Here is a 12,336-nt window from a genome sequence, read left to right as displayed (position 1 = left end):
ATGTAAATATTTAAAAAATTGTGTAATCGAATTTTTCGAATCCGAAACATTGAGAATATTTTTTATCGGATAAATCATTCCGACATGAACAACGCCGTCGACGTATGAGTTTATTTGAAATTAACCAGTATGAATCTTTGTGAAACTTTTTTTTTTGAAATTCAAAAATATGAACAAAAAATTGAAATTCAAAAATATATTTTCATCTATCACGCTAGCTCACTGAAAAGTCACGGACCGTCGCTGCATGTCTGCTCTAACGGATTTCACTTTTCTTTATTTCTCCACATCATCGAGTCAGATGATGATTTCAGGCCGTCTGTGATATTAATGTATATTCCAAGATTCCCAAGTATTTTACGCTACAACTGACATCATATTTCCTTCCATGTAACCATATTGAGGGTTTTTGTATACTGTACGAGTTCGTTTTTACCATTTTTACCTTATTTTTTAATTGATTTGAAAACCACAACGACCGATTTGGATGTATTATATTTTACAAGGTTATGGTTTTTTATGTTCAGAAATGATATAATTGAATTGCAAAAATTTTTTAAATGTATTTTCTCCCAATAAATCTGCATACAAATAAATAAAATATTAGTATTTGTTTGAATGAGACACATCGACACAAAAAACTATTTTTCTTCCCGAAAATCACATTATTGTAATTTTTTGTACCATTTACTTACGTTACAACTTATGGTATAAAATTAATTATTATATTACTTATAACCACGAAATTTATATTTATAAAAAATATAAATTAATATTTATAAAAAATATAAATTAATATTTTTATAAATTTATTATTTATATTTTTATAAATTTATATTTCATACCTCTCTTGTATGAAAAGTTAATTCAAAATATATATTTATTATTTTTATTATTTTATATTTTTATAAATTTATATTTCATACCTCTCTTGTATGAAAAGTTAATTCGAAATATATATATATATATATATATTTATTTTAATGTATGTAATGTTAATATTTCGATCTATGATGTTGTTGTTTCATTGGCTGACAAAGACGCGGTATGAAATAAAATGATTTTAAATAAGTAGTAAATAAAACGATTAAGTTATCAACAGATCAAATTATAAGCTAGTAATAGTATAATATTAAGCATTCGTCTTCGGTGAAGAACCAACCATTCCACACATCATAAATAAACCACTCTCCACACATGCTGCATGAGATTTTACACCAGCGAACTATGGACAAGGTATACCGTCATGAAAACACTCCGAGTACAGTATATCCACGCACGCGGATGGACAAAATATAAAATCACACAAGACGAAAGAGTAGAGAGTTTCCTACATAATAATTCCCCCAGCTGTTGAACGTCTGCGTAATGCGGATTGCCCATACGAAGGCGCATGCGTCTATATTGCTACACTTTGACGTTTCACTGAAAAAGCGCAGTGTTTCTTCATAAAACTTTTTTAATTCAACGTGATATTTAACTACTTAAGAGTCCACTGTGTACTTAAAACATACCTTTCAATTAATCCCCAACGAGTGTTGTGATAAAATATAATGTAAGTTAAGTGAAAAGCGATGTTTTTGATTGACAGCTCAATTAAAATATTGATTCCTGTATCCGGTCCGTGTACTTCATATTTACGATAAGTTTCATGCCTTCCTACGATACTAAGATCTTCCATTGTAATATTGTGCCAAATCGTGTTAAAATCTTCGGTTTAAAATACATGTGAGAACACACAAGTTATATTTAAGTCGGTTGAAGATATTATCCAAAAACAAACTTCAAAATGAAGTCTGTCGCTTTGAGTGTGTGGATTTTCATAAATTTAGTTTGTTTTGGGATGTGTGGATATTTCTACTTGATATGGTCTCAATATTGGATTAATTTAGAGAGACAGCGTCTGTTTTCCAAGACACCGACTAAGCCAGAACGGGAGAAAACTCCAGAAGTGTTCTATTATGGTGCACACAACGGAGACAAGAAACCTATTAGATTAAACGTAACCGTAACAGAATCCTTTTTACAAAGCATTTACAATAAACAAAAGACTGATAGGAATATTTCACAAACAGGCCAAGATAAAAAGTCCGTATTGAAAACGCTGGAAAGAACAAAAAAGCAGGTAAACAGCATGTTCAAGAGAAACGAAGGTCGACCAAGATTCCCAAACCTGGGGAGACCATTTGTGGAACTGGACACAAAGAAATACCAATGTGAAGTCGACAAGCCAGAAAAATGCATAGCCAAAGTAGAGCAATACAAAACATTAATATTGAAAGAATTCAATAGGATTATTATGAAAGAAGGGAACATTTTAAAGGATGGAGCAATCAATCCTTACAACGTCCAGTTCGATCCAGAAAAACATGGGAATTTTAGAGAAAAGACTTATAAGGAGTTGATGTGTGAATTGAAGAATAAAAATGTGAGGACGATAACGGCGCTGGACTCTCCGTTTGCAGCTTTGGGCTTTGGGAAAAGGATTCCTAAGATGCCGCTCCTGAGGAATAATTTCTATAATAGCTGTGCTATTGTAGCCAGTTCTGGCTCGTTGCTGGGATCCAATTTGGGAGATTTTATAGGTGAGTTTTTTCCGCTAATAATCACTGTATTATTTATATTCATGCAAAACAACGAACGTCGATTCTGAATATTAGCGTTGTGTTGTATTCCACAGTCAACAATTCAAATCTTATTAAAAAAATTGCTTAAAAACGTCTCTAAAAATATGTTAAAATAAATAATGAAAAAGATTACCAACTGGAATTCCCCAATAGCTTCGTCCACACAGTCCGAGGCTAGCGCATGAACCAGTGGCGGTTCGTGCAATGAGGCAGGGAAAATAGAGGAGAAAATAAAAAAAAGATACACTTATCCATACTTCCAAAATATAATAAAAGCCTTAAGGTTATTTCAATTCAAATATTATACAATTATATGTTTGTATTTAACAAGGACTGGTTGTTTTATAATAATATTATAAAAATTACATATTATGTAACTCATCATACCAGCTGGCCACACGTGGGTTTCCGCTCAAAAAACAAATATAATATTTACCGGTTTATATGACCGGTCGGTGGCCGAGTTGACATCGCGTTTGGGTCCCACCCAGGCGTAGTGTGTTCAATTCCTCGGCTGGCTAAGTCCTCCACCACAACACAAGCAACATTTTCAGCTTTCTGTGGTGGTAGTAGGAGATTTTCAAATATTGTCAGGTTTTTCGTAAACCGGGAACGTTTGTCTTTCTTTTAAACAAAATTAAATGAAATTACCATCACAGGTAGTTGGGTACAGCCTATCGGGTCACATGATGCGTGATGTCTCGTTCCAGCAGCACGGTAACAGACGAGACGGAGAGCGTATCACGTTATCCGTCACGACGTGCAGCAGTTTGATCAGTTATTTCAGCTGGTCGGGTGTATACCATGTTAAGTGACAAAAACAAGTTTTGAGTTTTTTTTAATTTTTTATTTATACCCGCTAAACTACCAAAGCAGTTTGTCAGCAGGATAGGTGATAACATTTTGAATGTTTGTCGCTTTTAATGTTTACTAAACTTTTATTATACAGGGTGTCCGGAAACTCGTAGTACAAGCGGGAAACTGGTGAATCTACATCACATTTGGAGTCGATTTTGTAGTATATTTTTTTTTGAGCTTTCGTTATCGAGTAAATCGAGTTTGAAGTTGATTTTTTTTTTTTTTTTTTTTTTTTAATCAAATTCTTATAAATTATTACTGAAGATCAAAGTACCCAACTAATCAAAACTATTTGTAAGTAAAACAAATGAAGAAACTCGGATTTGAAGCATTATTTTGAAATCACCCTTCATTTAACCCGGTGTAATCATAAAATATTTCTGCTCTGCAGGGTTAAAACATCTGTTATTCAACCCTAAACACCAGAAAAAACTTTAACCCTAAAATAGCCGAAAAATATTTTTTTTTGTTTTTTTTTTTTTTTTTGAAAATGCTCAAATCAAAAAACTTTATGTTTTTTTGGGTTCCCCATGTGGTGTAGATTCTCCAGTTTCCCGCTTGTACTACTAGTTTCCGGACACCGTGTATAACTGTACAAAGTTACGTTCATTGCAGTAATGTGATTTCAAAAAAAATAAACTAAATGGGAAAAATGGGAAAAAAATGTTGGTTACCATCTTTTACAACTTGACATGAATTCACGAACCAATTTATGGTATATAAAATATTTATATGTTCCAAATCAAATAAGTGTAAAAAAGGAGAAAAAAGGTAGTTCAAAACGACATATTTTTTCATCCACGGTTAACTATCTGGATCCTTGGGAATCACAAAACATGTAATCGATTGATAACATGACATTTTGAGATAAAAAATGGCATTTGCATGTAGTTAAATATCCTTTTAAATCGATCAAAGTTGTAGCGTGTAAAACGTGTTGATTGAAAACACTTTAAATGCTTTATACAAAAAAAGTTAGAAATGCACCAAAATCTTATCGTGGTCATATTTTCCTTACTTGAAGAGTTCAGGTTATTGTTTTCGGCAGAAAACGAGGGATCTGCTGCACTGTCATCACTGTCAAAAGATTCCAAATTTACAATTTTTGCAATTACTTCATGCATGAATCGTGATGACACAGAGCATGGTACCTGTTAGCCATCCGCCATCTTACATCACTTACCATTCTTTACGTGAAACAGTATGTCGGATACTATAAATAACGCATCTCAAATCGCTCGTTAAAATAGAACTACCACTACGAGAGTGAAAGAGGACATCAGAAAACACCGTTTACACGAAAACGAAAAAGATTTTTTTCAAAAATGTCAGTTAACATGGTCTACAACCGAGCAGCTCAACTGTTAAAATCTTTCGGGTACGTGCTGATACACCTCTATAGTAAATAATATGCCAGTATTTTTTATTTATTACGTGCCTGATTATTTTGCTGCCATGAAAGATCGTTAAGTTGATTTGATCTTCCTCAAATGTTGGTACGTAACATTTTGGAACGGCCAGGAAATGTATGTTATACTGCCACAATTGATCTTATGCACTTTATTATTCTTTTTTGACTGCTAAATTGTTTATTTACTGGCCGCGGTTTGTCTGAACGAAGCAATCGGGGGTTTTGTCCAATACAATCATTTGAAAACTTATTAGGTTTATAAAAAACTGCAAATTTTTTCTCAATTTATTTGCATGTTTACAAAAACTACAATTAAAAATTACAGGATTTAAAAAACGAATATATTTTTCACACTTTATATGAAAAAACATTTATTTACAGATTCCCACGATCTGGTTTTGCGCTTCAATCACGCCCCGACGCACAACTTCAGCCAGGACGTGGGAGCCAAGACGACCATCAGAATAGTCAACTCCCAGGTCATCACCAAGAAGGAGTTCAAGTTCCAGACTTCCAAGCTGTACAAGAACGTCTCGTTGCTGGCTTGGGACCCGAGCAACTACACCTCGACCCTGGTGCAGTGGTTCCAGAAGCCTGACTTTAATCTGTTTCCGGAATACAAGAGGTTTCTGAGGAGGAACCCTAAAGCTGACTTCCATATGCTGAATCCGAGGAGTCTGTGGGAGTTGTGGGATTTTGTACAGGCCAATACGCAGAATCGCCTGAGGAAGAATCCACCGTCTTCAGGCTTTTTGGGTATGTAACAAACAGTTCCATGAAAAAAACAGAACATTGAGGGCTTCCGTGGTTAAGGGGTAAGACTCTCGGGTAGTGAGGTCGCGGGTTAAAATCCGGCGTGCGCAAGTAAATTTTGTTTGATTAATTTGTATTATTTCACAATTAACACAAATAATGTATCAGCGCCCTTGAGGTGATTTTTTACAAAAATGGCGCTATTTAAATTATCAAAATTAATATTATAGTATATTTGCGGCACATTCGTCAAAAATACTCTCAGTATCACACTGGTGTAAGATTACCGTTCAAAATAGAAACATTGCTTGAAATGGCTTTAGCCGTGTTTGGTTAACGGCCAGGTAATTCCCCACCTTCCTCCCACTTCTCCATCCCTCCCCAATATCTTCACCCTAACAACATCTCCAATTGGGGATGCCATAGTCTCACTGGCTCCAGACAGTTGGAAGCAGTTGGGACTCTTGATCGGTTTCATAAATAAAAATATGAAAAATAATCTAACCTAACATAACCGGTCAGTGGCTGAATTGGCATCGTGTCTGGTTCCTACCCAGGCGTCGTTAATTCAATTCCTCAGTTAGCTAAATCCCCCATAACGACACGAGCAACATTTTCCGCATATTATGATGGGTATAGGAGATTTTCAAATATTGTTAGATTATTCGTAGCCCGGGAAAGTTGTAATTTCGTTAAAAAAAAATAATCTAACCAAAACCAACCTAATCTAGCATAACCTGACCTAACCAAATCTAATCTAACCCACCCTTGGGGCCTAGACTGTATCTTTCGGGTAAACCAGTAAGTTTCAACCATTTTGATGTTATCGTGATTTAAAACCATTTAAGGCTCCGTTATAAGTGTTCAGAAAGAAGAAGAAGATAACTGAAGATTTGTTTGAAAATATATACAAATGATGGAGGGAGCACGCTAACATTAAAAAAATTGATTGTAACTAATAGGCGTAGGCGACTGTTGTGAAAACTAATATATACAGGATTTTCCAATAAGAGGTGTTATTTTGAATAGCCCGCTATTTCAGTAGATGTTACTTTTGAAGCTCTCATTTTTGACATTTGACAAGTAAAAACTACGCCATTGATAAAAATGGAACGATACACGCTTCAACAAAGCATTGAAATTGTTAAAATTCACTTGAGTGAATCAAATGCAAATCATCTTGAGTAATGAGGCCCATTTACACCTCGGTGGCTTCGTCAACAAGCAAAATTGTCGCATCTAGGGCTCGGAAAACCCAAGAGTTATTGTTGAAAAGCCTCTTTATCCTCAACGTGTGACTGTTTGGTGCGGTTTATGGTCCGGCGGAGTCATTCGACCTTACTTTTTCGAAAATGAGGCTGGAGCAACAGTTACGGTGAATGGATTGCGCCATCGAGAGATGATTAATGATTTTTTATGACCAGAATTAGATGATATATATCTGGACAACGTTTACTTTCAACAAGACGGCGCTACGTGCCACACAAGCAACGAAACCATTGATCTTTTACGATTGAATATCAGAATAACACCTCTTATTGGAAAACCCTGTATTTTAAAAATAAATATTCAATGGGCGTGCCGCTAACACTGAGAAACAAGTCCCGGTACGATCAAGGGAGTTATGTGGTGTGGTAGCCCTCTATCCCCCATCCATGAAGAAGGTTCCCATTTTTACCTGAATGTGGTGGAATAGTCTGAAACGTTCAGGACCATCCCAGATCATAATGAACTAAAAACTGGATGACTGGCCGTTTCCTGATAAACTTTTAGTAAATTCGTAATCGTGACAATACATTGGTATCTCAAAACAGTATAAAACAAAGTAACTCTCCGGATCTGTCTGTTTGTGCGCTTAGTTCTTCTAAACTATGCAACGGAGTTTGATAGGGTTTTCACTATCATTTAGAGAATTTCTTCCTGAAGGTTTATATACATAAAACATAGATATTATATTTATTTAAAGTAGAGTAAAGTCGAGCAACCCTGGGTACACGTCAGATAGTATTTAATAAAACATATTTAAAATGGAGAAATAATTACTGCATAGCTGAGTTATGTAGAGTTGGTAACTTTTTCATAACGTGTTAAATAAAAACCCGATGTGTTTTTTTATAATTTTAGCAACATACCTAGCGATTTTTTTCCATCGAGGAAACTTATAGTAGATATTTACTTGTTCAACTCGGCGTTGAATGAGATTCCGTCAAAAATAACATTTTTTTTAACCCTTCAGGTTTTAAAATATTTTTACCGACACGAGGTATTTTAAATGTGCTTAGCAGAGATGTGCAAAATGGGTACCCAAAACCATTTGAAATGCAAAATGGAAATGGGTCAAAACTTTTCCATTTGAAAATGCAAAATGCAAAATGGTTTTTAGAAAAGCATTTGAAATGCAAAATGCAAAATACCTATTTTCAAAATGCATTGAAAATGCAAAATGGTTTCTCAGGTCAAACAATAATAATTATAGAATTTTTAAACAATTTTGTCATTGAATAATGGACATCAATGTAAAACAAACATATTACATGATGGTAAATCCAAAAACACCACGACTACAGATTATGAAATAACAAAAAATTTGCGCAGGACTAATGTTGCCAACGTAAAAACATAGAAACTGCTATCTAACATTTAATATTACAGCGTCATGGCCCCATGTTCAGTATTTGAATCAGTATTTTTTGTAATGGTATCACTCAATTGCCAGGGCTCCTACCAGGGAGCAACTTGACAAATGGAAATTATCTCTCATAGCGAGGTTGAGGACCGACTGATATTTGGGGCTTATGAAAAAATATGAGTGGAGATAGTAGGAAGAATGTTGCAAAAAAGCATTTAAAATGGAAAATGCATTGAGAAAAGCATTTAAAATGCAAAATGGAAAATACCCATTTTGCATTTTGCATTTCCATTTGAAATAAAGCACATCTCTTGTGCTTAGTATATATTACTTATATTTGAAACTCTCGTAAATAGAAATATCATTTAAGGATCTAGATACAATTATCTTTAAAATGTTTGTATTTGAAAGAATTCGATATTTAGAAAACTTTTAATTGGTAAGAAAACCTTAATTTCACTTTTAACAAATAAAAAAAAAATCGTAGAGTTTTTTATTTTTAGGATTTTATCCACGTATGTAATCATGTATAAATATTTGAGAGAAACTGAAAACAATAATTGTTTTGATTTCCAACGTTGAAAATTCGAACACGACCAGCAAAAAGCTGGCTGCCTGCCCGCATGGCAGCACAGCATTCTGGTCGCTTGCGGGCTCGATAGGTCGGAATTTTCGCAAACCCAGTTTGCCACCTCTTACCAGACCTGACGGCTCACTAGCAAACACCGCCACCGAAAAGGCCAACCTATTAGGGAAAATGTTTGCGGAAAACTCGACCCTCGACGACGGAGGTGCTGTTCCGCCGTCGGTTCCTCACTGCGGCTTCTATATGAAAAAGCTGAGGATCCGGCATCGGGATGTACTCCACGTCATACGGGGGCTCGATGTTAACAAAGCTAGAGGACCTGATGGAATACCTGCCCTGGTATTGCAGAGGTGTGCTGCGGAAATAGTTCCAGTTTTGACAAAGCTCTTCAAAATGTCCCTGAAGTGTGGCACTGTGCCCTCTGGTTGGAAAAAAGCGGTCATTCACCCTATTCCCAAGAAAGGTGACCGCTCCAACCCGGCCAACTACCGCCCCATAGCGATCACATCAGTTCTGTCCGAAGTGATGGAACGTGTGATCAACGACAAACTGCTCACATACCTCGAGAAGAACAAAATTATCAACGACCGTCAATACGGATTCCGGCGGAACCGCTCGTGCGGTGATCTTCTCGCGTATGTGACGCATGTTTGGGGGCGGTGCTTGGAATGTCACGGTGAGACGCAAACGGTCGCACTAGACATATCCAAGGCCTTTGACCGGGTCTGGCACCGAGGACTTGTCAACAAATTGCCTTCTTACGGACTTCCCGCATCCCTGTGTACGTGGATTGCTGACTTTTTAAGGGATAGGTCGATTCAGGCGGTTGCTGACGGTTTCATCTCTTCCTCGCACTCTATAAATGCTGGCGTCCCACAGGGATCGGTTCTGTCTCCGACTTTGTTTTTGTTGCACATCAATGACCTTTTGACATGTGCACCGATTCATTGTTACGCGGATGACAGTACAGTTCATGATAGCTTTTTGTTTGACAAGCCCCCCAAAGGGCACACAAACTCCAACGGCTCAGAGGGCTTTGAAGCAGAGAATGGACGGTTATCTCGAGAGTATTTCCTCCTGGGGTAAAAATAATCTCGTCGAATTTAATGTTTCAAAGACCCAATCCTGTCTGATTACGTCTAAAAGGGATCCAAATGATAATCTAGTCTCCTTCAACGGAAGCAATCTTCCGAATAGGCCTTCCATTGATATGCTTGGTGCAACTATAAGTGACCAGCTCAGGTACGGGGGCTCCATCGAAGCCAGAGTAAAGTTGGCCTCTCAGAAGCTGGGCGTACTGTACAGGGCCCGCAGATACTTTAATAGTACACAACTGCTGACCCTGTACAAATGGCAAGTGCCGTGAATTTGGCAGCCACCTCTGGTCTGGAGCCCCAAAATACTTTAACAAAAACCTTGACTCTGTGCTGAATCGGGCGGTCCGTTGGATAGATTCAAAAACTAACAAACGGAATACTTTATTAAATTTTAATACATACTTTGAACTCGATAGAATTGAGTTTTAATATGGACAAAACTATTGATTCATATTCATATTGCGTATATACGGGCGCAAACAAATGATTTGTCTTAATATTGTAAAGCAATACCTTGCAAAAGCGTATTTAAATAAAATTAATTAATTAACGCCATCTGTGAACACGTAGAATACAACGAGCGTTGCGTTTAACCTTAAAGATTTACAATTCTGTAGTACGTTATTTTGATGAATCTCATGAGGTTTAGCCAGCATTAACAATGTAAGCGCCCGAAAATATATTATACCACTTGATTACAAAACATCGACTTTTCTTTACTTTCCATAAATTTAATATGCATGTATTATATATATATATATAAACATTCCCGAAGAAATTCTCTACGTGATAGTGAAAACTCTATCAACATCTGTTACGCAGTTTAGAAGAACTAAGCGCACAAACAGACAGACACGAACAGCGACTTTATTTTATACTATTTAGAGAAGATGGATACCCAGGTCAGATCTGTCCTTCGTTTGTGGCTAGTAATGTCCTTGCGAGACTTGAAGAGTTTTAACAGCTTAAAACTGAAAGTTTTCAAGGAAAGTATGGTGTATTATAGTATATTATATCAAGGTAAATAAATAAATAATAAATTTAAATGTTTTTTCTGCATGATTGTTAGATTACATGAAAAAATTTAAAAAATGTTGCATATTCCAGGGCTGGCCCTGCTGCTGCCCCGATGCTCCTTCGTGGACGTGTTTGAGTACATACCCTCGGCAAGGCTGACGCAGCGCTGCCACTACTACGGGCCCGAGGATGATGCGGCCTGTACATTCGGGGTGTGGCACCCCCTCGCCGCCGAGAAACTTCTCACCTACTCCATCAACCAGGCCACCGACTTCACCGTGTTCCAGGCGGGTTATCTGCGCGTGCAGGGTTACCAGCATCTGGATTGTTGATGACTTCCTTGTTCGTTAAAGAAGCAATGACGGTTCTCATCATAAGTGCCACCTTTATCGTAAACAAGGCCACCGACTTCACCGTGTTCCAGGCGGGTTATCTGCGCGTGCAGGGCTACCAGCATCTGGATTGTTGATGACTTCCTTGTTCGTTAAAGAAGCAATGACGGTTCTCATCATAAGTGCCACCTTTATCGTGAACCAGGCCACCGACTTCACCGTGTTCCAGGCGGTTTGTCTGCGCGTACAGGGCTACCAGCATCTGTACTGTTGATGACTTCCTTATTCGCTAAAGAAGCAATGACGGTTCTCATCATAAGTGCCACCTTTATCGTGAACCAGGCCACTGACTTCACCGTTTTCTAGGCGGGCTATCTGCGCATGCAGGGTGACCAGCATATGTTCAGAAGAAGGCATGCATGGAAGTGAGATATATATACATACATACATACACCGTGTTATACGCTCATACCGCGAAACTTTCGCGAAAAGTTTCGTGGTATGACCGAGGAAAACGTTGCATGTATTATATTTAAAACACATATTACAGAGCAGAAAATATGTGTGTGTGTGTGTCCTGGTATATACTCTCGAACAGTGAGCGGAAATTTCCACACCTTTTTGTTTATTTAACATACTAAAGTAATACCCAATATTTTCCCATCCGTCTTGGTTCAAGCAACCATTTTCATATAGTTACGTAATTTCCATCATGAGCTATGAAGCTTGGAAATTTCCATTAACTGTCCAAAATTAGTCGAAATTAGTTGGTTTAATTTTTTTTTCAATATTTAAAAAAATGTGTTGAAACTCGGGTGAAGCCAGATACCTAGCAAAACTATTTTAATTATAATATTATGTGAGGTCGAAATACTAGTATAACAGTTTTCCTCTAAGCGAAACGCACAAACATATTAATATATTATGTATATGATAACGATTTAAGCCTGTGACAGACCACGCTATAAGCACACTATATTTTCGTGGCTTGACACTATTTCAGCATATCGCTCGGCAAAAAATTCC

At 36.9% G+C, this 12,336-nt stretch overlaps 1 protein-coding gene across 1 annotated transcript; it reads left to right on the top strand.

The window, feature by feature from the left end:
• Positions 1-1,606: 1,606 nt before the first annotated feature.
• SiaT (beta-galactoside-a-2,6-sialyltransferase) lies at positions 1,607-11,660 on the top strand. The gene is made up of 3 exons (XM_089647101.1): positions 1,607-2,585; positions 5,278-5,652; positions 11,069-11,660. The coding sequence occupies exons 1-3, from the start codon at positions 1,790-1,792 to the stop codon at positions 11,308-11,310; spliced, it is 1,413 nt and encodes a 470-aa protein (XP_089503227.1). The 5' UTR covers positions 1,607-1,789; the 3' UTR covers positions 11,311-11,660.
• The last annotated feature ends 676 nt before the right edge of the window (positions 11,661-12,336 follow it).

The sequence above is a fragment of the Hesperophylax consimilis genome, chromosome 26 (genome assembly GCF_061612785.1).
Source record: "Hesperophylax consimilis isolate HC1 chromosome 26, BYU_Hcon_1.0, whole genome shotgun sequence".
Lineage (NCBI taxonomy): Eukaryota > Metazoa > Arthropoda > Insecta > Trichoptera > Limnephilidae > Hesperophylax > Hesperophylax consimilis.
Note: the sequence above shows the minus strand (reverse complement) of the source record. Positions and strands in the feature narration are given on the sequence as shown.

Coding starts and splice junctions, on each gene's coding strand:
- SiaT (XM_089647101.1), top strand. CDS start 1,790: ATGAAGTCTGTCGCTTTGAGTGTGTGGATTTTCATAAATTTAGTTTGT. Junction 2,586..5,277: donor CAATTTGGGAGATTTTATAG/GTGAGTTTTTTC, acceptor ATTTATTTACAG/ATTCCCACGATCTGGTTTTG. Junction 5,653..11,068: donor ACCGTCTTCAGGCTTTTTGG/GTATGTAACAAA, acceptor TGCATATTCCAG/GGCTGGCCCTGCTGCTGCCC.